We start from the raw sequence: 26,576 nt of genomic DNA, 5'->3' as shown, positions 1-26,576 counted from the left end.
TACACTTCTGGTTCCTGAGTGGGGTCCTCTCGCCACAGTAAACGTTGTGCATGTCGATCATCATGACGAATCCGTATCTGGTGGAACATTTCCTTAAGATCTGCACACAGAGCTATGCGCTTCTCCCGGAAACCGAAAAGAACGTCCAGCAACGTCCTCAGAAGATCTGGTCCTTTCAGTAGCATCGTATTAAGGGATACTCCATCCACTTTCGCCGCCGCATCGCAGAAAATTCGAATTTTTGACGGTTTCTTCGGATTGATGACAACCCCTAACGGCAAATACCACGTACGCCGTGGATCCGCCTCATCGAGTTCTTCCCGAGTAGCCTTGTGGATATATCCCTTTGTTTGATACTCGGATATCTGTCTTGTCACGCTCTCTCCAATGATGGGATCGTTCCGCATACGCCTCTCTAAACACTGCAACCGTCGAACTGCCATGCCGTAGCTGTCCGGAAATTCGAAGCGATCGTACTTCCAAAGGAGCCCTGTTTCGAATCGCTGACCGATACGCCTCGTGGTTTCCTTCAGTATTCGATGAGATCGTTGAACCTCCTCGGACTCTGTTGGCTGTATTTGCATTACTCCCAGGCTTTCTACTGAGAAGAACTGCTCAACCAGCTCATGCAGCGTTTGATCATCCTCCTGGCACTCGCAGATGTGGAAGCTGTGGGCTTGGTCCACGGACTTCTCTTGACTAGACCCGTAAACCGTCCACCCAAGTCGCGATTTCGCTGCGATCGGCTCTCCGGGCTGACCATCACGTAGCTTGAGCGTTGATGTAACGTGGGCATTGTCATTTCCAATCAAAATCTGTGGCTGTGCGTTATTATAATCTGCTATCGGAAGGCCTTTAAGGTATGGGAATGCTTCCGAGATTTCAGCATACCGCAACGACTGTTTTGGCAAGTCCAGCTTACTCACTGTGCGCACATCCGTCAGAGAATGTCTGGATAAGCTTGAATGTCCAGCGATCTCCAAAGTTACCCGCTGCGAGTTCGCTTCCGTCCTTTTCACGTTTGCCGTCCACTGAAGACACAATGGTTGCGTTTCTCCGACAACACCGAGCTGCTTCACCACTTCTTCGTCAACAAGTGTTTTCTCTGACCCGTCGTCCAAAAAGGCGTAAACGGACACGGAACGATTATTACCATGTAAGGTCACCGGAATAATCCGAAATAGTGTCGTCTTACCGGCAAAATGGTGATTGGTAGCGACTTTGGAACTGCTTGGCTTCGGATCATGCTGATCTTGTTTGTTCTCCACCTGCACGTTATTTCCTGTTGGCCGTCCGTCACGATTACCTTGCTTGCTGCCATCTGTGCATCGCTTGATATCACTGAAGTCTTGCTTGGAATGAAGCAATGGATGATGTCGCCGCTGGCAGCCTTCAGTATCGCATTGCTTACGGATTTTGCATGGTCTTCTGCCGTGGGCTCCGAGACAAAGTCGACACAAGTTAAGCTGCTGTATCGTTTTCCAACGCTCGTCCACAGTCTTTTTGCGAAATTCCGAGCAGTCCCTGACACGATGTTCCGGATTCTGACAGATTAGACAAGCTGGGCTGGATCCGCGCTTCGAATATTCTGTCGCTACTTTCGGTGTGACCGGGGCCGAATCTTCCGTCGAGTGAGTTCCGCAGAAATTCTTATCCTTGCCGATCTTCTCTTTCAACAGTCGGGGTTGCTGTTTTGGATCGTACTGCAGTGTGACGTCGGTTGCTGCGCGTACTAACGTCTCCATGTACTGAGCGAAAGAACGGATATTCACTTCTCCACATCTTTGCTTGTACAGCGACCAGTCCAGCTTCATGTGCGCCGGAAGCTTTTCTACCAACTCGAACAATAGCATCGGGTTGTTGAGATGCGCTTCGTGTCTTCCGGCTTCTAAATGGTCGCTAAGATTTTGCACTGCCATACCGAATCCAATCAGCGTATCTAGTCGGTCCTGCTTCGGCGCTGGAACTCCTCTGATCTTTTGCAGTAACGCATGTATCAACAGCTCCGGTCGGCCATACAACGTCTCCAATGTAGCAAGTACGTGTGGGACACTCGCCGGTAAAAGCAGTCGACTCCGGACTGATTCCAAGGCATGTCCTTTAAGGCACCGCTGCAGTCTTGCTAGGTTTCCGAGTGCTAGGTTCCGAGTCGGAAAACCCACACGCCTGAGTAGAGTTTGCGTATGCACTAATAAACAGTGGCCAATCCTCCGGATTTCCGGAAAAGGTCGGCAACTCCTTGGTCATAACGTGTCTCGCCGCTAACTGCTGGGGTGTTGGTCCGTAGTACACCGGTAGCACCTGTGGGTGTGGTTGTCCATGCTGTGACCGTTGTTCTGGATCTCTACGCTGCAATTCTGGATCTCTCGCTGGCGGTTGTTGTAGACCCGGTTGTCCTGGCTCGAATTCAGCAGGTATTGGTTGCCTGGGATGCAAACCTCCGAGTAGATCAGCTACAGTCACCACACCACTATTTCGATCAACACTATTTCGATCAACACTACTTCGATTCACTTCGTTTGTTCGAATGAACTGCGCGGAAACTTGGCCACACGGATTATCGGAATGTACACCGCGTGACTGAATACCCATCAAGGACCGATTGAAAGGCAAGGATGCACCAACGTTCGAGACAGTGGGAAAATTAGGAGTGCTAGGATTCGAATGCTCTAGGGTGGTCCTGAGACTGCTTACACTAGGCCCTAAGGGAGCAGGGGGAATTTGGCAAATATTCGTACAGTTCCTACTAGTTGTCGATAGAATAGTGCTTTCTGTTCGACCTATCAAACCTCCTAACGTTGGCTCCATTGCTGACTGCCCTAATGAAATACCTGCCAACGCCACTTCAAGAACTCCCTGTTTGCTAGTTGGTTGCTGCTCGCCGTCCTGCCTAGCTGGTGTTGTTGTGGTCGTTGTCGTCGTTTCGCTGATCGTAGGGACAGTCGGAGCCTGCTCCGTCGAGGCTGCCATCGTCGAATTCAACGCTCTCCATCGCCGAACCTTGCTGGATGAACTTTCCACCGATCCAACGCTCCTTATATCCTCGTCATCACCACCCTCCTGGGCGATTATATCCCGCAGCCGGAATGACTCGTTCATCACGGTCTCCTCTAGCTGCAGCTGCAGTTGCTCGAGGGCTGCCTCGTCTTCCGCCTTCTTTTGCTGAAATAGCAACTCCGCCTCCTTATGCTTCCGATCTTGCTCTCGTCGCTGTAGCTCCAGGCGCTTCACTGCGAGAGCTTTCTGTGCTTCGAGTTTCTCCAGTTCTAAGCGCGCCCTGGACGCCCTGCTGGAGCACGCAGAACTTACACTTCCCGCTTTCCTGCTTGGTGCTTTGTCCACCGGTACTTGAGTGGAGGGTTTCTGGCATTTCGGACAGTTAAACACTCTGTCGAGCTCGGCAATGCTGTCGTTGACGCCCACGCACTCGAAATGCCACCAAGAACCGCAGTGGCAGCAACTAACCATCCGGTCGGTATCCGCTGCTCCACAAGCCTGGCAGTGGTTTTTCACTTTCCGTGAGCCTTTCGTACTTCTCGACATCTCGTACGATCTTTTAGAATTGTTGGGTGGGGGGGTTTCGAGAAGTCTCCTGAGCAAACACCTTCGTTTGTGTGTAACGTGTGTGAGAGCTAAAAGCTACATGGTTTTATTAATACATATACTTAAAGGTCTATGAGGAGTACATTTACTTACATCGGTCTCTTTTTCACCCACTCAATGAACCCAACAAGCTTATATGAGCAACAGAACAGATGTAGAATGCTATAAAGTATAATTATTTTTCATCAAGATTACAAATTCATTTTCATTAAATTCAGGCAACTCACGTTTTTATAACCTCAACTCTACAACCTATGCTCACTGACGAGAGAAAATCCACTTTTCGTAGGCTGATTGCCACCTAATCAAAGGTAGTTAGGATTAGTTTTATCGAATTCATATAATTCTAGGTTCACTTACTATTTTTAGCTATTGAAAATAAGAAAATAAAGCTTTTTAATGAAATAACAAATGCAGTTCACTTCATACACTATCGAGCATCACATCATTTTTCCTCTTCTCATTCTTTGACATCTACTGCTATCAGTTAACAGTGACAACTTCAGTTGTCACTATGACGTTTCTCCGAGGGGCGCCCCAATGTCGTGGTAGTCATATGGGATTGGTGCGAGCTACCGGAACAGTTAGTTTTGAGTTCCGTAATCCACTGTTGCCTTCCTAGTGTACACTTCACGTTACAAATTTTTGACACAAACTGTAAAATTCTATATAGTTGCAGATAAGGAGAGTGCCATTTGCCGCACGATGCTGGAAGTCAATGCATTTAGCTCGTTTTGCCCAACTCTCTCACTTTTTCACCTTTTTCGAAAATTCCTGAAGTGCAAAATAAATGGTTTATTTAAGTCGTGTTTGTGTAAAACTTCCGTAGTATCAAATGGAGCAGATTTTGCTCACCGCACGGCCTTAAAAATTGAAATATCTTCAAATAACCCCGATATCCCCTATTTCTTTGAAATTTCACATATATCTCCGCCCAGAGTGAAACGCAATCGATAAGAGCAGGACCAACCCTATGTTAAATTCCCGATATTAAGGAAGTTTTTACACAAATACGAGCTGAATAAGTCTGTTCGGGAAAGAATAAGGCCGACTCTTTAGAGCATAACGCTTAAAGCTGAAAATATATTCGTATCAGTTTGCATTCTAATTCATCGTGTATAATTCAGTCTTACAAATTCGGTTCACCCTAGTTACAATTTCTTCCGCGAACAAATCGAGTGATTGCTGCTTGCTCAGTCTAAAATGGATTATAAGAATACAATTGAAGGTCCATCATAGCTTAATACAAAATATACTCAATTCCAGCCAGCTCACAAGCTGATTTGCGATTCAATTTACGGGTAATTTTGGCTCCTAGGACTGCTATAGGGAAAGAGTTCAATCTTAAGCATATTGGGTTCACAAGCATAATTATACAGTCCAACCTATCAATACTTGGCCCACTTTTCGACTCCAAGCATATCTTCAATCCACTCAAAAATTACACTATCTGATACACCCACAATCAGCACTCTATCCACACCTCTAAAGCGATAATCTAATCAATTCTAAATTAGAATTTCACTAATTAATTTTACAATGATAGCATGTGCAACATCACCAACTATACGCATTTATATTCTATTGTTGTCTCCGAAGTCTACCATCCGTCCTCGCTGTCTCCGTTGTACAGGAACGATCAGTATTCGGAAGAGTTGCCAAACACGGGGCTGCGTCGCTAACATCCCCCTCCCCGTAAGGATGAGTATTCATCTCAGCTTTACTGACTCCAGCGACATCCAGCACTGCCAGTTTGCTAACCGGCCTTCTAAAAACTCCGCTCGATGTCTGGACAACGGCTTGACGAACTCTGCCATCACGACCTCTCACCACATCTAAAATTCGTCCTCGAGTCCATCCGTTGCGTCTCGTATCTTCGATTATGACCACTAAGTCTCCTGACTCAACGGCCTTGACCTCCCCGAACCATTTTGTACGCCGTGTTAGCGTAGGGAGATACTCCCGAATCCAGCGTTTCCAAAAATGGTCCAAGTTTGCCTGTAGGGTATCCCAAGTCTTGCGGAGTACTTGGTTGGGACAGCCTATCTCTCTCGAGGGTTGTTTCACGCCACTTGAACTACCCAACAAAAAATGATTGGGCGTGAGCGCCTCTTGTTCTGGAGCATCTAGCGGCAAATAAGTTAGGGGACGGGAATTGACGATTGACTCTGCTTCTGCCAGGTATGTTACCAGTGCTTCATCGTCGAGTTTCCTGTCCTGTGGTACACTGGTTAATGCCGTCTTAATAGAGCGTACAAGACGCTCCCATGAGCCCCCCATATGCGGGGCCGAAGGGGGTATGAAGTACCACCTCGTTTTCGTATTAGTAAACGTTGCTGCTGCCGCTTCATCGATGCGCTTCATCTGCTCTCTCAGAACTCCATCTGCCCCGACAAAATTGCGTCCATTATCGGAGTATATCTCCAACGGTGCTCCTCGGCGACACACAAACCTGCGTATGCAGGCTATGCAGGACTGAGTCGATAGGTCATAGGCGACCTCAACGTGCACTGCACGAATAGTCAAGCATGTAATGAGACAAACCCACCGTTTTGCATTGGATCGACCTACCTTGACGAGAAGAGGGCCAAAGTAGTCGATCCCGACATAACTGAAAGGTCGCACCCCTGGTGACAGTCGCGCTTCGGGCAATGGACCCATTTTGGGAACGGCCGGTTGTGCCTTATAGACTTTGCACCACTGGCAGCTCCTTGACACGGTCCTCACAACTACTCGAATCCGTGGAATGTAGTATTTTTGCCGGAGCTCATTGACAATCGTCTCCGTGTTACCATGTAGGTACTTCCTGTGGTAGTTGTTGATGATCAAATAGGTGACATGATGCTTCTGTGGAAGTATAATCGGGTACTTGAGGTCGTATTCTTCCACGCGTGCCACTCCAGTGCGGCTGTCAATGCGCATGACCCCGAACTCGTCTAGCATGGGAGTTAGCTTGTAGAGGGGGCTTGTCTTATCCAGTGAACGGCGCTGGTTTTCCGGAAGCTTTGGTTTTTCATCATAACAGAAACTTCGTCCGAATAGACGGTCCACTGCACCATCCTCCAGATTAGAACTTCCGCTGCCTTCAGTTCATCGTGAGTTGGTCCTTTCTCCACGACAGAGCTCGTTTTTCGGGCCTTGTATACGGTGAAAATATGGAAAACGTAAGCTACTGCACGAAGTAGTCTATTCCAATTGGAGAACCGTTCGAAATCGACGAGAGGCGATAGTATTTCGTGATACATGTGGCATGGACGAAGTTCTTCGTCTGTTAAGCTAATCGGCGTTTTCGGTTTCGGCCAATGCTGCTCCGGCAAGCCCAAAAACTCCGGTCCTTGTATCCAACGGCTTTCTTCATCGAAACAGGGCCCCTTCCCCCACTTTGTGGCCTCGTCGGCGATGTTGAGTCTGCTAGGGATCCATCTCCATTCGCTTTCCGATGACAACGAGAGTACTACTCCAACACGACATGAGCATGAGCATGAGCATGAGCATAGATGACCGTACTATTCGTAGTTGCTACTCCGTGATTGACCAGAACAATCGAAGTTGCACAAGGAACCAACAGACGGAGCTTGGGAGTAGCTTACCGTCCTCAATGTGCATCTTCGAGAATTCCAAACTTTATTAGGTCAATAACGGCGCCGGCCACGTCCTTACGGTCATCGAGGAAGGAAAGGAATGTTATTATGACGTGCATTGCTTACTAAAGACCGAGATCACCTCTGCGTCTCCACGTCTGTCATGGGAAGGACTTTTTGTTAGTGGGGAGGGGAAAGGGCGCATGATATGAGTTCACTTTGGTAAGTGGAGTGATTCATGCAACCCTATTAATATCAAACCACTTATTTTCATTTGGACTAAAACAAAACACATGCCGACATCGAAGATGACGAACCATTCAGATAGTTTTCGAAGTGCGAAAATTAACGAAAGAGAAAATAAAGTGATTTGAACCAACGTGGCTTTGGAACTTGGGCCGACACTTGACGTGACGAACATTTCAATGTCTGTTGACTAAAATCGCAAAAAATGTTGATGTTGCATTTATCGTATCATAAATCGCCCCGTACGAAGATGAGCAGTCAAATAGACGACGACGACGACCGAATGAAAACGCGGCCTGTACACTTTGCCTCCAAAAACTCACTAAATCGCCCCGTACGAAGATGAGCAGTCAAATAGACGACGACGACGACGACCGAATGAAAACGCGGCCTGTACACTTTTCAAAGCCAGCGCGCGATGCTTTGCTGCTGCCGAACTAGAACTACCGCACACTACTGACTGCTTGGCGCCCCGTCGTCGGAGCCCGCAGAGAAAAGGGGAAAAATCCGAAAAATTCTAGCAAAACCAGCGCGCGATGCTTTGCTGCTGCCGAACTACCGCACGCTACTGACTGCTTGGCGCCCCGTCGTCGGAGCCCGCAGAGAAAAGGGGAAAAATCCGAAAAATTCTAGCAAAACCAGCGCGCGATGCTTTGCTGCTGCCGAACTACCGCACACTACTGACTGCTTGGCGTCCCGTCGTCGGAGCTCACAGAGAAAAGAGAAAAAATCGCAAAAATCTAGCAAAGCCAGCGCGCGATGCTTTGCTGCTGCCGAACTAGAACTACCGCACACTACTGACTGCTTGGCGTCCCGTCGTCGGAGCCCGCAGAGAAAAGGGGAAAAATCCGAAAAATTCTAGCAAAGCCAGCGCGCGATGCTTTGCTGCTGCCGAACTACCGCACACTACTGACTGCTTGGCGTCCCGTCGTCGGAGCTCACAGAGAAAAGGGAAAAAATCGCAAAAATCTTTGCTGCTGCCGAACTAGAACTACCGCACACTACTGACTGCTTTGCGTCCCGTCGTCGGAGCCCGCAGAGAAAAGGGGAAAAATCCGAAAAATTCTAGCAAAACCAGCGCGCGATGCTTTGCTGCTGCCGAACTACCGCACACTACTGACTGCTTGGCGCCCCGTCGTCGGAGCCCGCAGAGAAAAGGGGAAAAATCCGAAAAATTCTAGCAAAGCCAGCGCGCGATGCTTTGCTGCTGCCGAACTACCGCACACTACTGACTGCTTGGCGCCCCGTCGTCGGAGCCCGCAGAGAAAAGGGGAAAAATCCGAAAAATTCTAGCAAAACCAGCGCGCGATGCTTTGCTGCTGCCGAACTACCGCACACTACTGACTGCTTGGCGCCCCGTCGTCGGAGCCCGCAGAGAAAAGGGGAAAAATCCGAAAAATTCTAGCAAAACCAGCGCGCGATGCTTTGCTGCTGCCGAACTACCGCACACTACTCCAACACGACAAGCTACGAACTGTGAGTATCTGCGATGATCAGAACGAAGCCAGGCCAAAACGGTTTTAGAATCTGACCAGCAGAAGCGCTGGTGCATAGGAACGAATGTCTACGAATGTCAGCAAACGTGCACCCAAAACGGCTGCCATCAGTTCCAAACGTGGAATGGAAGCATATTTTATCGGCGCAACCTTAGTTTTTGCAGTTACAATTGAGCATTGCGGATGTCCTTCCGCATCGACGATCCTGAAGTATACTACAGCAGAATACGCCGCCTCGCTGGCGTCGACGAAAAGATGTGCTTGCAGTGTGCCATACCGCTCTGAGCTGGCAGCCTTGAAGTAGCACCGAGGTATCTGTATCTTCGCAACTTGATCAAATAGCTCGATCCATTTCCGCCACCGCTGTTCAATATCGTCACCTACGCGTTCGTCCTAGTTTATTCCGCTTCGCCATACGTCCTGCATGATGATTTTGCCATGCACAAGGAAAGACGCAAGAAGCCCGAGCGGATCGAAAAGGCTCATTACGGTTTTCAGTATTTGCCGTTTCGTGGGAACAGCTTTTGAGCGGAAGAGTTCCTCTATTTCCGCCCTGAACTTCGTTAAGAAACACAGCGTGTCGATTTCTGTCACCCAGAGCATGCCGAGCACCTTTTCGGATTCACCGGAACCCACTGCTGTCAAGTTTTTCGTGGTAGCCTTCGGTGTTTTGCCTAGATGTTGCAGGACTGCCATACTGTTGCTCGACCAATTTCGAATCTCGAATCCGCCATTTGAATGTACATGACGAACTTCTTCAGCAACGATTTTCGCTTCCGCCTCGTCCTCGAAACTGTCGAGGTAATCGTCGACATAATGACGTTTTATGATCGCCTCTGCCGCCTTGGGAAACTGGGTTTCATGGTCCTTCGCGTTCCGGTTTTTTACAAATTGTGCTGACGAAGGGGAGCTCGCTGATCCGAAAGTTAGGACATCCATCACGAATATTTTTGGAGATTCTTCAGCGGAGTCACGCCAAAGGAAACGCTGGGCATTTCGGTCATCTGCGATGACACGGATTTGGTGAAACATTTCCTTAATGTCACCGCAGATGGCCACCGGATACTGGCGGTATCGGAATAGAACGGCAGGTAATGGAACCAGAAGGTCGGGCCCGGGAGCAGGAATGTGTTCAGCGAAACTCCGTCGACTTTTGCTGCCGCGTTCCAAGTTATCCGTACCTTGGATGGTTTCTTGGGGTTTACAACAGCACCCAACGGAAGGTACCATATACGTCTGGGATCGGTTTCGTTCAGTTCCGCTTCCGTGGCAGGATGGGCATAACCCTTGTCTTGATATTCCTGCAATTGCCTGTACAAATTTTCCTTGAGGCCCGGGTCACGCGACATACGTCTCTCCAAGCACTTCAACCGTTGTAGGGCCATTGGAAAACTATCGGGAAGCTCGATATGGTTAAATTTCCACAGCAGACCTGTTGCGAAGCCGTTTCCGTCCCTACGAGTGGTTTCTTCGAGGATACGTCGTGCTCTCCGCACGTCGTCCGATTCCAGTGCTTTCGTCGTACGTAGTCCCGTGTCTTCTGCGTCGAAGTACTCGCGAATCAGGTTATCCAGTCTCTTCGTGTCACATTCGCAAATGTGGTAACTGAAGTGCTTCGTATCATGATCCTCTGACAGGCTTCCGTATACACACCAGCCTACCCGCGTTTTTGTAGCTATAGGACCTCCAGTTCCCTGTACGATCTTCTGCGGAACTGCTAGAGATAGATTTCGCAGGCCAATCAAGAGTTGAGGAATCGCCTTCTTATAGCTGCGGACCGGTAATCCTGCTAGGTGCTGGTACTTTTCTTGGAGTTCCTCAAAGAAGAGCGTTTGCGTAGGCAGATTCAGGCACTCAACGGTTCTGGCATTGTTCAGCGATATCTTTCCTGGCAGCCTAACTCGGAGATGTCAAGTGAGACGATTTGCGAGCTGTCTTCGGAGCGTGTAATATCGGCAGTCCATTTTAAGCACAGAGGGATTACGGGGCCTTGTAGATCTAACTGCTTTGCTAGACCATTTTTCACCAAAGTGGCCGACGAACCCTCGTCCAGGAAGGCGAAGGTATCAATGGAATTCGACGGACCTCGTACTGTTACCGGAATTATGCGAAAAAGTACGGATTGCCCACAGTGATGGTATGTGTGATTTTCCGTTGCTTCAGTGGACAAAGAGTTTCCTGTTCTCGCCGGCGTCGAAGCGTGTAGCATGGGATGGTGACGATACTGACATCCATCGACTTCGCATTTAGCTGAACTCCTACACGGTCTTCGCCCGTGTTGGCCTAAGCAACAGCGACAAAGTTTCAAGGCAGAGATAGTTTTCCACCGACTATCGACGCTACTTTTCTGGAACGATTCGCAGTCCTTGACACGGTGATTGCCCTTTTCACAGACCGGACAGGCTCTAAAAGCTTCATTTTTGCGTTGAGCCGATCGCGCAATATCGGCAGTTTCCACATGCGAGTGAAAATATCCCTTTTCCTTGGAGTTTGGCTTCTCTGGTCTGTAGCTTTGATTACCGGTGTACAAAACTACCTTGCTCACCGATTCCACCACGGCTGACATAAAGGTGCTGAAGGTTTGCAGGTTCGCATCTGGGAACTGGATCAATTGCTGAGCCCACTGCATCTTCACACCGGAGGGCAGTTTCTCCACCAGTTCTTGTAGTCGAACAGGATTGGAGAGATGATTACGCTGGTCTGCGGCGATAAGGTGGCTGACCAGGTTCCTGACAGCCATGCCGAAATCTATCAGGGTTTCCAAACGTTCTGATTTCGGTGAAGGGGCCTCCCGAACGGTTCTAATCAGCTTACTAATTATAACTTCGGGCCGTCCATACAGCGTTTGAAGCGTGTGGATTACCTCCGGAACAGTGTCCGGATTCAGCAATTTGTACCGTACCGATTTTAATGCATTGCCTTTTAGGCAACGCTGGAGTCGTGCCCGGTTTTCGACCCTACTGAACCCACAAGCCGAAGTACTGTTGCGGAAATTACTAATAAATAACGACCAATCTTTTGGATCGCCATAGAAATCAGGAAGATCTCTGGGCATCACCTGTCTGGCCGCGAGCTGTTCTGGTGACGGTCGACGCACTTCCAGAAACAACGGATCTACCGCCGGTGCTTGAGCACCTGATTGCTGTTGCTGCGGAGTACTGGCTTGACCAATATCCGTTGATCGTGCGAAATTCATTCGCGATTGTTCACGTATTCCGGAACCTTCCGGTTGGAATGGGTTTGTCCAACTGCACTCGCGAGTGTCACAAACGGGAACTGGATTTCCGGCTACTCTAGCTGGAACTGCAGTGAACTGGTGATCCGGAATCTCCACTGGTACTGGCCTAGTAGGAATTGACGAAGTAGTCCTAGGAATTGCTCCTTTTGATACGTCTCGAAGTGGCCATAGCGCTTCGGCCACCGGTGGCGGTTGACGCTGCTGTAGCTGTAGCTGACATTTTCGCAGCTCTTCTTGGAGATCTTGCAGGGCCTGACGGTCAACCTTTGATGCTTCCTGTTGCCTCTGCAGCTGTGATTTCAGAAGCTGCAAGTCGGATGGAACTGCCTTGGTCACCCTTTCTTCGCGTCCTTTTTGGCTCCGTCTAACAACAACTGCGCGCTTCGGTGGATGCTTGTTTAGATCAAGTTCATTCACCTCACCCAACTTGTCGTTAATGACGTCATCAGTTTGATCCAGCGAAATAATGGTCGGCAGAGAACGATTGGGATCGGCGTTTGTTTTTGTTGTGCCTACAGCACCTTCTTCCTCGTTCGGCGAGCGGTTGGTGGGGTTCGTTGAAGGGTCATGGGCGATAGAGGGGATCTTCGGGTCGGTGAGCGATCTGCTCTCTTGGAGCGACGCTGCTACCTGCCCTACCCAATCGTGTACATGTTTCTCTCGTTCGCGGGATTCAATTCGCTCTATACGGCTACGCACGCTGCGAGTCTCAGCTTCCTCGTCTAGCGCACACTGCTCCATGAGATCGTACTTAGCCTTCATAAACTCCTTCTCTATTGCGAGCTCTTTTTTCCGCAACTCTTTCTCCTCTGCCAGTCGCTGTAGGCTAATATCCAGCAGGGCTCTTCGGTTTGACGACGTCGTTCTAATCGATACCGATCGAGGTGGTGGTGGCGGAGATAAACATTTGACGCATATCCAATTGGTTTGGTTGGCTACAGAGTCATCGACCTTAGCGCATGAAAAATGCCACCAAGCAGTGCATTTGTCACACTGTACGATGTCGTCGGCGGTGTCGGGTCGATCACATCCAGCGCACTTGTAGCCATCGGAGCCTTCAGCTTCAGAAGTTGAATTCGACATTCTGTGCCGAATTTCTTTAAGATTTTTGTTCGGGAAAGAATAAGGCCGACTCTTTAGAGCATAACGCTTAAAGCTGAAAATATATTCGTATCAGTTTGCATTCTAATTCATCGTGTATAATTCAGTCTTACAAATTCGGTTCACCCTAGTTACAATTTCTTCCGCGAACAAATCGAGTGATTGCTGCTTGCTCAGTCTAAAATGGATTATAAGAATACAATTGAAGGTCCATCATAGCTTAATACAAAATATAGTGTCATACTCAATTCCAGCCAGCTCGCAAGCTGATTTGCGATTCAATTTACGGGTAATTTTGGCTCCTAGGATTGCTATAGGGAAAGAGTTCAATCTTAAGCATATTGGGTTCACAAGCATAATTATACAGTCCAACCTATCAATACTTGGCCCACTTTTCGACTCCAAGCATATCTTCAATCCACTCAAAAATTACACTATCTGATACACCCACAATCAGCACTCTATCCACACCTCTAAAGCGATAATCTAATCAATTCTAAATTAGAATTTCACTAATTAATTTCACAATGAGAGCATGTGCAACATCACCATCTATACGCATTTATATTCTATTGTTGTCTCCGAAGTCTACCACACTGAACGGCGGCTTGCGGTGAAAATTACTATTCTGAGGGTCAACTTAAATACACAACGCCACTAAATTTGTGCAGACTGAGTTTCGTTTCAATTCAACAGAATTATGTTTTCAATTTTACCATGAACCCGATTTTCAATTTAAAAAAGTGTCTGTTGGCAACCGGATTCGAACCAAGAACCTTTACATCACCAGGCTCGCACGCTACCACTCGGCTATCGAACCAGTTGATGTGAGAAGAAACAAAACGCACACAAGAAGCGTTGCTGGGTCGATGATCATGTTTTGCCATGGTAAATTTAAAAACATTTTTATGCTTGTCATTACTGCAAGCCGCCTTTCAGTGCATCCATCCTCGCTGTCTCCGTTGTACAGGAACGATCAGTATTCGGCAGAGTTGCCAAACACGGGGCTGCGTCGCTAACAAAGTCATTTATTTTGCGCGCCAGTCGGGGATAGACGAGGATTTTCTCAAAAAGGTGTGTGATAGAGAGAGTGGGGTAAAACGAGCTAAATACACTGATTTCCAGCATCGTGCCGCGAATGACACCCACCTTATCTGAAACTGTAGATATTTTTACAGTTAGTGTCAAAAATTCATTCGAATCCATCCACTCCGAGCAGAGATATTGAATTTATTCGCGTTTTATACCATTTTATCCCACTGTGCACTGTATGAGCTGTAGCGTGACTTGAATTTGAATATAAAATAGTTTTTGAAAACAAATAAAACGTGAATACGCCGCGAAACTTAATTGATTGTTCTCTAATATACTTGAAATCCTAGTTTTGGTTGGTTAGGAGAAAGTGTGCTTTTAACAATATCCTAATTGTCTGAAAAGAACATCGCAGCGCAAAGTGGATTTTCCCTTCTGCGTTCCACACCAGCGTGCCTGTCTGGGTCATATTGACCCCAACATCCTACTAGGGTTAAGTGTTTATATCATATAAATATTTGAATTTACCTTATGCAAGTGCAGTTGCATTTTGCTCTTCGCCTCCAACATTTCCGACGACCGATTGTTGAATGCGTTGTTGGTGTTGCTCCAGCAGTCCCAAACGGAAGTGGCCACGGCGTTGATCAGCGATTCCGCATCGCTTCGCAGCTGGCAGGATTTCGATCGTTCCGAATGTGAGCTTGGGGATTGGAGTGGATTCACATGATTAATTTTACACGCTCGGAATGGATGTTAAGGATGGTGCAGAAAAAAAAGTGAACAACCGGTGTTTGATTAATAATCTCTTTAAACATAGCCTCGTAAAATAACGCAATTACAGGCCAGATTATCCTACGCTGCAATGTGAATGATAAAAAAAAAGTTCTGTGGTAACAAACCACTACAAAGTGGCCAGTCGGTGGTGCGGATATAAGTGCGAATCCGTTTCAATTGGTGCATTGCCTACAATAAATCAGCCCATTCTCACCGATGCGATGGTGGCAAAAGAGGAAAAGGTAGCAAATTAATTACTTGTTAATGCGTGTGCTGCTCGAGCCGGACCACGTGCCGGGCGTACTAACGGTCGGATCATATTTTTCAATACCACCGTAGTAATTAATCCCGCGGCTGTAGTTATTCAGCTGTAAACGAGACAGACGAGAGAGATAAATTAGCGAGACTTTGATTAGTTGTAAAGGCATAACTTTCCCCGTGTAGTGTATGGTGGTGCCGGGTTGGTTGATGCTGATGCACAGATTCGGTGGCAGATTTATTGGTCGTTACATGCTGCTAGGCCCCATATAGGTATCTATCCTGGCAATAATTCCAACTGATTTTAGCAAAACCACCACCACGAATCAACGGTTGCTTGATGGCGGTCATGCGGCGGAAGTTCTATCGTTCTATCACAGTATGTATACCTGACCGGGAAACACTTCTGTGGCAATCAAGTGGTAAAGCAGATTAAAGAACCACCGTAAGCTTACTAAACTAATTTATGATATGCATTCGTTGTTGAATCTAGCCGTTAGTGTGATTCATTATTATTTTAACTTATAAATGATGATTTCAAAAGCTGATTTGTGCGATTACATAAAATCGGATTGATGTATTTTAAGCTTCTCTACAATGTTTGCGTGACAATTTTTAATTTAAATGCCCTTCCATTAGACCAAACTCTAAGTCATTTAGATCTTATGGGTAGGCTTTATGTATTCATGTGTTTTTGAGCTATTATTGCATATCAGATTAGAATTTAAGAATTTACGATTCTATAAGTTTCTGATAAAGTCCATATTGGTATTGGTCATTGTGAAAAAAAAACTATACTTTTTCTCTTTTCTTTATGTCTCTACGTACCCCACTGGAACTTGGCCTGCCTCTCTTCAACTTAGTGTTCTTTGAGCACTTCCACAGTTATTAATTGAAGGGCTTTCTTTGCCTGCCATTGCATAAATTTGTATACTGTGGACAGAAACTTCATGGTTTTTGAACCCCCCCCCCCTCTCCCCGTGGACAAGCGTGTTTTTTTCATTAACCCCTAGGGAAGATTCAAATATTACGTCCATCAATTTTTGGGATTTCTAGACCCCCCCTCCCCCCTCTGTCACGCATTTTCCCTATACCGAATACACGTAGTGTCACACTTTTGTAGACCCGACCCCCCCCCTCCCCCAAATGTTGGACGTAATTTTTGAACGTTCCCCTACCCCCCCTCTCCAATGTGGGGCCGTCCATATACCACGTGGACAGCTTGGAGGGGGGAGGGGGTTAGCGAAAAGTCCACGCTTGTCCACGGAGAGGGGGGTGGGGGTTCGTCAAATGTCCACGTGGACAACATTGACATATAAATTTCATAACAAGAATCTACAAGCGGAACAAATTATGTCGCATTATTGATGAGATTCTCTTTAACAGTTCTTTCATTCATTCTATTTTATTATACATTGTTAGGAAAAAAATCATGGTATTAATTCACAGAATAATTTGTTTTAAATTATCAAAATTTATAATTACTCAGTTTTCTTCATCGAGGAATATTCTGGTGATTTAAAATAGAGTGTAGACCATGCAAATGTTGATGTTTCAGTCAGACAATTTTCATTGAAGTTCTGAATGTATTTTTCGAAGTTTCATATCAATTTTTTAAACTACTTCAAAGTTTCAAAATACATGTAGGGATAAGCCTGCAAGGCTTATCTCAAAGACTTTTTGTACGTTCCTGTAAAATTTAAGATGTTTTGAATGGATATTAAAGTCTAAACCTCAGCAATAGATGTAGTTGCTGTAAATCTTGTTTTTTGTTAGAACCTAAGAAATATAATCTTATCTCAACAAAAATCTAAGATTTAAAATTACTTTATCTCAACAAAACAATCAGACAATCATAGATTGAACAAACATTCTAAAAAACACCGTCTTCAAACAGAGGCTATATGTACAGACAAAACATTGAACAATCACTAACATTAGGCGATGGACATCACACGAAAAACCCCAGTGAATATTTTTCCGTTTGACGAAAATTTTTCACCAACTGGAGCAAGAATCGAACCCACACATTCACAAACATTAAGCTGAATTAAAAACAATGTTGAAAACTTGTAGGTACCTATTTTGTGCTACTTGTTTGTATTATATGTAGGTAAAGCTAAAAAATATTTGTATTTCATTAAATTTCCAATTATATAAAAGACATTGTTTACGAAAAAAAAATCAATATTAAAAAAAAACTTTTTCAAAATCACTTTTTCCATTTATTTTATATGAAAAAAAAACACTTTTTTTCTGATGTCCACGTGGACATTGGGGGAGGGGGGTAGGGGTCAATGAAAAGTCCACGCTTGTCCACGGGGAGGGGGGAGGGGGTCAAAAACCATGAATTTTCTGTCCACGTGGTATATGGACGGCCCCTGTCCAGGTGGACATCCGAAAACAGTTTTTTTTTACATTTCTAAAATAAATGGAAAAAGTGATTTTGAAAAGTTATTCTTATATTGTTTTTTTTTTCTTCTTAAACAATGTCTTAAATATAATTGAAAACTTTATAAAATACAAATCTTCTGTAGCTTTACATAGAATACAAACAAGTAGCACAAAATAGGTACTAACGTGTTTTCAACATTGTTTTTAATTCAGCTTTATGTTTGTGAGAGTGCGGGTTCGATTCCCACTCGAGTTGGTGAAAAAAAATCGGGAAACGGAAAATTCTTCGCTGGGTGTGTTTCATGTGATGTCCATTGTCTAATGTTAGTGATTCTTCAATGTTCAGTCTGTACAACCTCTGGTTGAAGACGGTGTTTTTTAGAATGTTTGTTGATTGTCTGATTGTTTTGTTGAGACAAGGTAATTTTAAATCTTAGATTTTTGTTGAGGTAAGATTATTCTTAGATTCTTACAAAAAAACAAGATTTAAGCAACTATATTGTAATGATGAGGTTTAAACTTTAATGTCCATTAGAAACATCTTAAATTTTAAAGGAACCTAAAAAAAAAAGTTTTTGAGATAAGCCTGCAAATCCCTACATGTATTTTGAAACTTTGAAGTAGTTTAAAAATTTTATATGAAACTTCGAGAAATTCATACAGAACAACAATGAAAATTTTCTGATTGGAACACCAACATTTGCATGGTCTACAATCTATTTCAAATCTCCACAATATCCCTCGATGAAGAAAACTAAGTACCTAATTAGACATTCTCATAATTTAAAACAAATTAGTCTGTAAATCAATACCATGATTTTTTTCCTTGAAGAAGTAACTTACAATCAAAAGACAATGTATAATAAAATAAAATGTATGAAAGAACTGTTGAAGAGAATCTCATCAATAATGCGACATAATTTGTTTCGTTTGTAGAGTAAGGGCAAAAGTTCGACCTTAGTTGGAAATACAATTATTTTGAAAAAATCACAGCGGATAAAAATAAGTGAATACCGTGTGGTGATTCTTCCATCCATTAGCTAAAATTTTTCTGAACAAAGTTACGCCAAATGTCTTTTCAATTTTGAGTTACAACACTTTTTGTATGTGTGCGTCTTATTTGAACTCTTGCCCCACCACTGGGGCAAAAGTTCGAATCTAGTGTTTGTGGAATTTTGCTAACCGTAGCAATATTTGGACTCTATAGTAATAGGAATACCTAAAACGAATTAATATTTGATGTTGGAACTGGAATACACTTTAAAGTTCGATCTGGATTTTACCCAAATCAGGGTTAAGTTTACTACACCAAAAATGAGTAGTTTTCAGCCAAATTCAGATAAAACAACATTTTTTTTTCAATTTTAAGTTTTTACTTAAAGTTGCCACATGACTCGAAGTTTTGCCCCACAATTCGAACTTTTGTCCCACTATGTGTGAAATTGATTTCCAAATCTTTTTTGCAAAAAGTTATACATGCTAAAGCATCTTCAAAACATACCTAGTTACGCCCCAAAATAAAAGACCGAGTTTGATTTCTTTACAATTCCAATCCATGCGTTGGAAGGACCATCGTATATTACAATTTTTTGATCAAAAACCATCATTTTGTCATAAATTTTCGAAATATTGATCAATTTTCATAATTTTTGGAGTGAAAGACTCTTTTCCAAAAAGGCTTCGAATAACCTTGACACCCGAAAGAAATAATTTGAATTGAGCTCAAAAACTTCAAAAGAAACTCTTGCCCCACTCGAACTTTTGCCCCACTCTACTCTATACAGGGTGTTAGGTTCCTGAGTGCAAACTTTTTAAAGGGTGATAGAGGACCATAAGGCTGACACAAATTTCGATTTTCCCTCATGTCACCCCCCCCCCCTCGGAAATTGTTTGTCTGAATTCGACATTTTGAGGGGGGACGCAAATAAATTATTTAGGAAATTTAAAAATTTTAAAGTGAAATAAGAGTCATCGAGAAAATTTCTTAACAAATCCGATGAGTTTGACGATTTTGCCTAATTGTTTGGGTAATTTTTGATGAAATACATTTATTATTTATCATCCCCCCCTTGACGAGTCAACAAGCAAAGTGACAAAAGAAGAAAATGAGATTTGTTCCGGCCTAAATGGTGAAAAAAATTGTTCTACGCATATGGTCAAATCTCAACCGTTACGTAGTTATTGAACTTCCCATGTTTTTGACTCTTATTGCCTTAACTGGCAATAACTTGAAAATGGTCAAACTTATCGAAGTTTTTTGACCCTTATTCGAAAGATTATTGAATTTTCTATCAAATGGCATCTTTCGATCGAAGTTTTCTAGAGCAAAATAGCTAAAAATAGTGTATTTTTAACCCTCCAACGCCCAAAAAGGAACCAATGGAGATAACAGATTTTTTTGAGTGGGAGATGAATTATACAATAGAAATGTTCATTTCACCGAACCGGTTCATTTTACCGGTTCACTTTTGAACCGGTAAAAAATATTTTATAGTCCCGATTAGGAATCGTTCAGTTTTTATAATTTATTCTCATGGGAGATTGAGCACTTGTGTAAAATATGTGTTTGTGTGAACCGGTTTTCTCAACCGGTTCACTTTTGAACCGGTAAAATCAATAATTTCGTGAAACTGGTATTATGCTGATTTTCTACATATTATGATGATGAAAGAGTGGAGAATACATTATTTGTTGAACCGGTTCGTTTAACCGATTAAATTTTTAACCGGCGAAAATAATTAAATTATCTCGCTTGACGATAGTTGAAGTTTTATTACTTTTCATGGCTGACCTTCCAGAAAAGTAATGAAATAAGTGATTTGAAAAACCGGTTCACTAAAATGGTTCATTTTTGAACCGGTAAAATCAAGAAATTTATCCCACTAGTATTATTTTAATATTTGGGTATTACGATAATAAATGGATGACCATTCGACAAGAAAACATGATTTTGGGAACCGGTTCATCAAAATAATAAATGATGAACCGGTAAAATAATTTTGCTTTCCCGCTTGATAACCGTTGAAGTTTCATGATTTATTTTAAGGAATGATTAAACATAGGACCAAAACAGTGATAAGGAAAACCGGTTCGCTAATCCGATAAACTTTTGAAAAGAAAAAAAATGGTCCACTTATGCTGTGTAAATTAAAAAAAAATAATATTTTTGAAGAATGATAGATATACGAGACTAAATGATTTTGCAAACTGGCTGGTAATACCAATCTAGTTGGTAGGGACAAACCAGCCAAGGGCTGAGAGTCTCTTTCATAAAGACAAATCAATCAATCAAACAATCTAGTTATGAACCGGTCAAAATATACTATTGTCTAGTACTTATGAGAAACGTTGAAGTTCTCTGATGTATTTTTTTTGTAATTGTTCATACGACAAAACTAAATGATCGGAAGAACCGGTTCGTTTGACCGATACGCTTTTGAACCGACTTAAGTAATTTTATTTATGTATTTATTTTATCAAACATAACGTAGACTACATTTTCACTATAGTATCGGACAATAGAAATGCATAAAAGCCGTTTTCCCTTACAAACTATGTAGTCAACTTTAGATTCCCAAATCTCAGATATTTCTCCACATTTTTATCTTCAAAAATTATTGAAAAAATTCGATGTTAACTATTGATACAAAAAACACAGATAGGTTGAATTTTGACAATTAAAATGAATCAATACAAAAAAAAATCAAAAGCAAAAAAAATGTTACCACTTATCATTATGGTGTTCTCGGCAAACTTGTTGCTTGTGTGATGACGAATAAATTTGATAAAAAAAAGCTAAACAAATACCATGAATAAGAAATTATGCTTATGCGATTCGTTATAACGAATACAACAGTCATTGCAAAATTATGGGTCACTTTGTAACAGTTATTAGTCAGTCAGTTCGCCATGCTATTCAAATGGAACCGAGCCATAATTGTGGGTGACCCATGAGTGTGCTATGACTGTATTTTAAAATTTAATTGTTTAAATTTTCAGACTTCAGCTAGTTAAATTTTTATCCGGTTAGTCACCTCGTTATAACAGTAAAGTGAAAAAAAAACTACGCTCATCAGCACTATACGAATAAAGACTTGGTGACACTAGCCTCACGACTACGAGGCCCCGAACTTAGTTTCGAATTGGTGGGAGATTGATCGTTGAAATAAAAATAATGATGAAAAATGTCAAAGCCATTGTCTCGTGAAAGATGTTCCTTCTTTTATGAAATGCACAAAAAGTAACTGATAATGTCCATGGGTTTGTCAGTAATTCAACTATGCGACTATCTGATCAATTATGTACTCGTCATGGTGTGAATTGTTGGAACAAATCAATTTGAAAAGAATCAGGATATTCTAGTAATTTATTATTGAATTACCTGTTTACGGATGTTTACGGATATTCCGAATTCTCTGAGGACCAAACAAGTACAGTGGTCACAAGTTTATGAGTCGAAACACCCACCAAGTACAAATTCAAATGTGCTTTTGATCGTTTTTTAAATGTTTACAAATGTTCCACCTAGTGATATAATATATCACAAGCCACAGGGGTCACTAATAAATCAGACGGAACATTGTTTCCTTCCTTAGATTACTAAAACAATTGAGTTTGAAAAATATCGTGGCGCTCTAGCACAATTTTCATATATGGACTATTTTTACGGATGTTCCCGATAACCCACTTGGCCACTTTGATTTACAAATTTCTCACAAAAGTGATTTTATTCTTAGATTATTGAAACAAATATGTTTGGAAAAAGTCGCGACGCTCTTGCACAATTTTCATGAATTGACCACTTCTACGGATGTTTCAGATACCCAAAGGGTCCATCAAATGGGTCCTCTGACTTACAAAGCAATCACAGAAATGATTTCATCCTTAGGACTTTCATACAAAAAAAGCGTTACGGAGGGGGTAGGGGGTCTTCAAAACCAGCAAAACCCGTGGCACCCTAGCATATTTTTCTATGAATTGACCACTTTCGCGAATTTTCTAGATAAGAAAAAAAAAAGACACTACACCGTCTTCAACCAGAGGTTGTACAGACTGAACAAGCACTAACATATGACAACGGACAACACACATAACACCCAGTGGCCCAGTGGAGAATTTTCCGATTGACGAAAAGTTTTCCCCGACTGGAGCGGGAATCGAACCCACACTCCTAGGCTTACGAAACGTCTAGATGACTGACGCCTCTAGCCGCACGGCCACGAAGCCCACGAATTTTCTAGATAAACCAAAGGTTTATCCAGTGGTCTTTCCGATTTATAAATCATTCGCAACATTGATTTCAATCTTAAATTGCTGAAACAAATAAGTTCGGTAAAAAAAAACGCGGTAATCTGGCACAACTTTCATGAATCGTCCACTTTTACGGATGTTTTGGATACCCAAAAGGCCCATCCAGTGGTCACTCTATGTTACAAACTAATCGCAATAGTGGTTTCATTCTTAGATTGCTGAAACAAATGAGTTTGAAAAAAAAACTGCAACGACCTAGCACAATTTTTATGAGTTGACCCTTCTACGGATGTTCCAGATAACCCGAAGGTCCATCCAGTGGCCACTCCATATTTTGAATCAGTCATAATATAGATTTCAACTTTTGGTTGCTAAAACAAACGAGCTTGGAAAAAACTACGACACAATTTTAATGGTTTGGTCATTTTTACGGATGTTCCGGGTATCCCGAAGGCCTATTCAGTGACCACACAGGCTTACAAACCAGTCACAAACATGATTTCATCCGTAGGTTATTGAAACAAATCAGTTTAGAAAAAATCGCGACGCTCTAGTACGTTTTTTATGAATTGACCACTTTTACGGATGTTTCGGATCTTCCGGCGGGTATCATATTGGCCATGTTACTGGCCATGCTAGTCCATGGTGCATTCTTGCACTGTGCCAGCTAATTAGAAACGAAATAAAATTGTTTTGGCTTTTTTGCACTTAACAATTGAATATAATCACTGCTGTTTGACTGAAAACACGTTAGGTACTATTTGGGGGCTCCTGGAATCGATTCCAGGTACCAGAACCATAGCGGCAGTGACCATTTATGATTTTTCTATACATCCTACATTCAATATGCATCGCTTCCTGCAGTTAATATGTTGAATCAGTTTCAATATTTTGCTCAGTCAATTTACCTAACGAAAATTTTCCAAAACTGATAAAATCGGATTATTGAGAACATACTGTAAAAAACTTTCAACTACACCAGATAAAATTGAAGCACATCTGAAGCCAATATAAATGACGTTTAGTTTGAATCATAATGTTATTTCGTCTTTGTGTTATGACAGGTTATAGAAAATTGCCTTATTTTGCTTGTAGTCGATTCCCGGTGGCCACTCCGGATTGACCTGGACCACTTCCGCCAAAAATCAAAATAGACTAGTATAGCTTTCATTTAAAACCAGTTGCAAAAGATTTGATGAAGGATTCGATTTTTAACAATCAAAACAAAACAGGTGTCACCTAGAGGTGACACTGGGCGTTGGAGAGTTAATGTGTTTTGTCAATTATCTTTGAAACATGCGTAATGAATTAAAATTCTTTCTTTGGCAATGTTGTTGCCCCTGTTACACTCTACAGTTCGTTCTTTGACACCAAACCAGCTTTTATCGTTTTCTTGCAATTTTGATTTAAATGTGCGGCACCATGCGCAAAAAGGTGCTTTCCATGACAGTTGCAAATTTATGATCTGAAATGCGATGTTTAAATCAAAATTGCAACAAAACGATAAGAGATAGATCCAAGCTGTCCACGTGGTATATGGACGGCCCCTAAGCAGTCCCATGATTAATTTTGCAGCATAAGCTGTCCCATGTTTATTTATTTTTTCTCAAAAGCTATCCCATATTCAATTTATACGCATAAAAGGCTATCCGAGCTTCTCTGAGGAAATCCTGAACAATTTCCGGAAATCCTGATATCATTTGTAAAACTCAATATGGGACAGCTTATGCTGCAAAACTCGACATAGAACAGCTTATAATGAAAATTACAACATGGGACAGCTTATACTGAACATATCGCATGACATGGGACAGCTTATGCCGAGAAAATCTAGAAAATTGCTAGATTTATCGGCATTACAGTCTCACCAGAGTTTTTCTTTAAAAAATCAAAGTAAATTGAATGTTTATGAAACTTTGCGTTCATACTTCGATGATAAATTCTGATTCCAACGCTATGCTGATGGATTCATTTTGTGTTTTTGTTACACTTGTCCGTAGAGAAGGAAACAATGCTGAAACGCGTTTTAAGTCTTTCTTAGTTAGCTGTTTTGGAACATAGGACAACTGTGATGGACACGGTAGAATGGCTCCCAAATTGTTGTTAAAGCAAAAAAATACCAGGCATTGTTAGTAGTCTCAATTTTGCGTAAACCAAAAAAGAAGTTCGAAATAAATTGTTACGGCAAGTAGTGTAAACTTGAAACTTCAAACGCGATCATCTCGGAAACTTGTTTCCCCTAAAACGTCGATGCGGTGACTACAAGAAAAAGTTCTCAACCAATTTTTTTTGAGTATTCGTTAATCATGTGTCGTGTCATTGTCAACATTTTCAAAAAAAAATCATCTGTATTCCCGAGCATAGTCTGTTAGCAAAATGAAAACTAATTTTGATGTTGTGATTTTGCAAATTTTAATATCTCAGGTTGTTGACGTTTTGGTCGTTTTAACGGTTGAAACATCGAAAATAAGAGCAGAAAAATATAATTGTTACAGAAAATTGAAAACAATTCCTGCTATCGATGATAGCAAATTGATAACTGATTGTGTTATCAGTGCAAGAAAAATAAAAAAATTGTTTTAAATGTAAAGTTTTTTTTCGGTTAAAATCAAATCATAAATGCAATAATAAAATTGCATTAAACATTTATCCCTAGAATTACTTTACATAGCTTACTAAAAAATTTGAAACTATTCTAACACAGCTAAGAGTAATGCGGGGCAAAAGTTCGCTTCTAACAATCTTTGTCAAATAAATATTAGAGAGAACGGAAAATTTTTTTTTTCTTTTGGAGGCAGCTTTTGACTGAGATATCTGGACACCTGGGGTGATTTTCGGCGTGGCAGTCGCAATTGCAATCAAACGATCTGAAAAATTTCTTAATGGGTCCTTGGTACATTTTTTGAAAGAGTACATGAGGGGCCCAGATGAAAAGAGGTGAAAGTGGCCATTTTCTCGATTTTTAACTGAGCATATAAAAAAATCTTCAGATTTCAAAAGTTACAATAAATCGTAGAAAATTGGGTTAGTTTTAAACTTCATACATTTTGCATGGGAAAACAAAGAGGTGAAAAATTTTAAACCTCATTTACTGTAAAGTGTTTTTTGTCATTTACACTCCTGGAGGAAACCTTACATACATTTTCGTAGTATTCTCAAGGAACTTTTAAAAAATATTTAGAAGAATTTCAGAAGACCTCGCAGGACGAATTTCAGAAAGATTCCCTCGAAAATTTACATTACTCGGAGGAATATCTGATGGAATCTCTGGATTCATGGAAGTGTACATGATTTTTTTCGTATAGAATAAATTGTTATATTCACATGAATTATTACCTACTGTTTATGAGGGTGCAGAATAGTTCGACAAATCATTTCGTTATATTCAGGAAGGTGGAATAAAAGTTTTCTTCATACTGGAAAGGAGATTTTTCTTACAAAGCAGAACATGTTGAATTTGGGGACGCTCAAAATTTCGAAAATCATGAGCCAACTATAATTGCAGACATAGTGCCACCAAATTATGAACTGAGCTTCTTTCCGATGATTCGAGCTCCTTTAATATGTCTTCCGCTAAATGATTATAATATTGAATACGCCAAA

The 26,576-nt window shown here is 42.4% G+C and overlaps 2 protein-coding genes across 4 annotated transcripts in view; both read right to left on the bottom strand.

Annotated features, from left to right (window-relative positions):
• LOC109427791 (tektin-3) overlaps positions 1 to 26,576 on the bottom strand; it is a 59,145-nt gene that overhangs the window by 8,963 nt on the left and 23,606 nt on the right. For all 3 annotated transcript variants that reach the window (XM_029873973.2, XM_029873974.2, XM_029873975.2), the window contains exons 3-4: positions 15,330 to 15,439; positions 14,826 to 14,997 (exon numbers count right to left, since the gene is read on the bottom strand). In XM_029873973.2, coding sequence (XP_029729833.1) covers positions 14,826 to 14,997; positions 15,330 to 15,439 — 282 coding nt within the window. The remainder of the gene's footprint in view (positions 1 to 14,825; positions 14,998 to 15,329; positions 15,440 to 26,576) is intronic.
• Positions 10,786 to 14,740, bottom strand: LOC134285222 (uncharacterized). Its single transcript, XM_062845621.1, has 2 exons — positions 13,379 to 14,740; positions 10,786 to 13,320 (listed from the first exon to the last, which is right to left on the bottom strand). The coding sequence occupies exon 2, from the start codon at positions 13,245 to 13,247 to the stop codon at positions 10,800 to 10,802; it is 2,448 nt and encodes an 815-aa protein (XP_062701605.1). The 5' UTR covers positions 13,248 to 13,320; positions 13,379 to 14,740; the 3' UTR covers positions 10,786 to 10,799.

Source organism: Aedes albopictus, chromosome 1 (genome assembly GCF_035046485.1).
Source record: "Aedes albopictus strain Foshan chromosome 1, AalbF5, whole genome shotgun sequence".
Classification (NCBI taxonomy): Eukaryota; Metazoa; Arthropoda; class Insecta; order Diptera; family Culicidae; genus Aedes; species Aedes albopictus.
The sequence above is the reverse complement of the archived record's forward strand: the minus strand, read 5'-3'. Positions and strand labels throughout refer to the sequence as shown.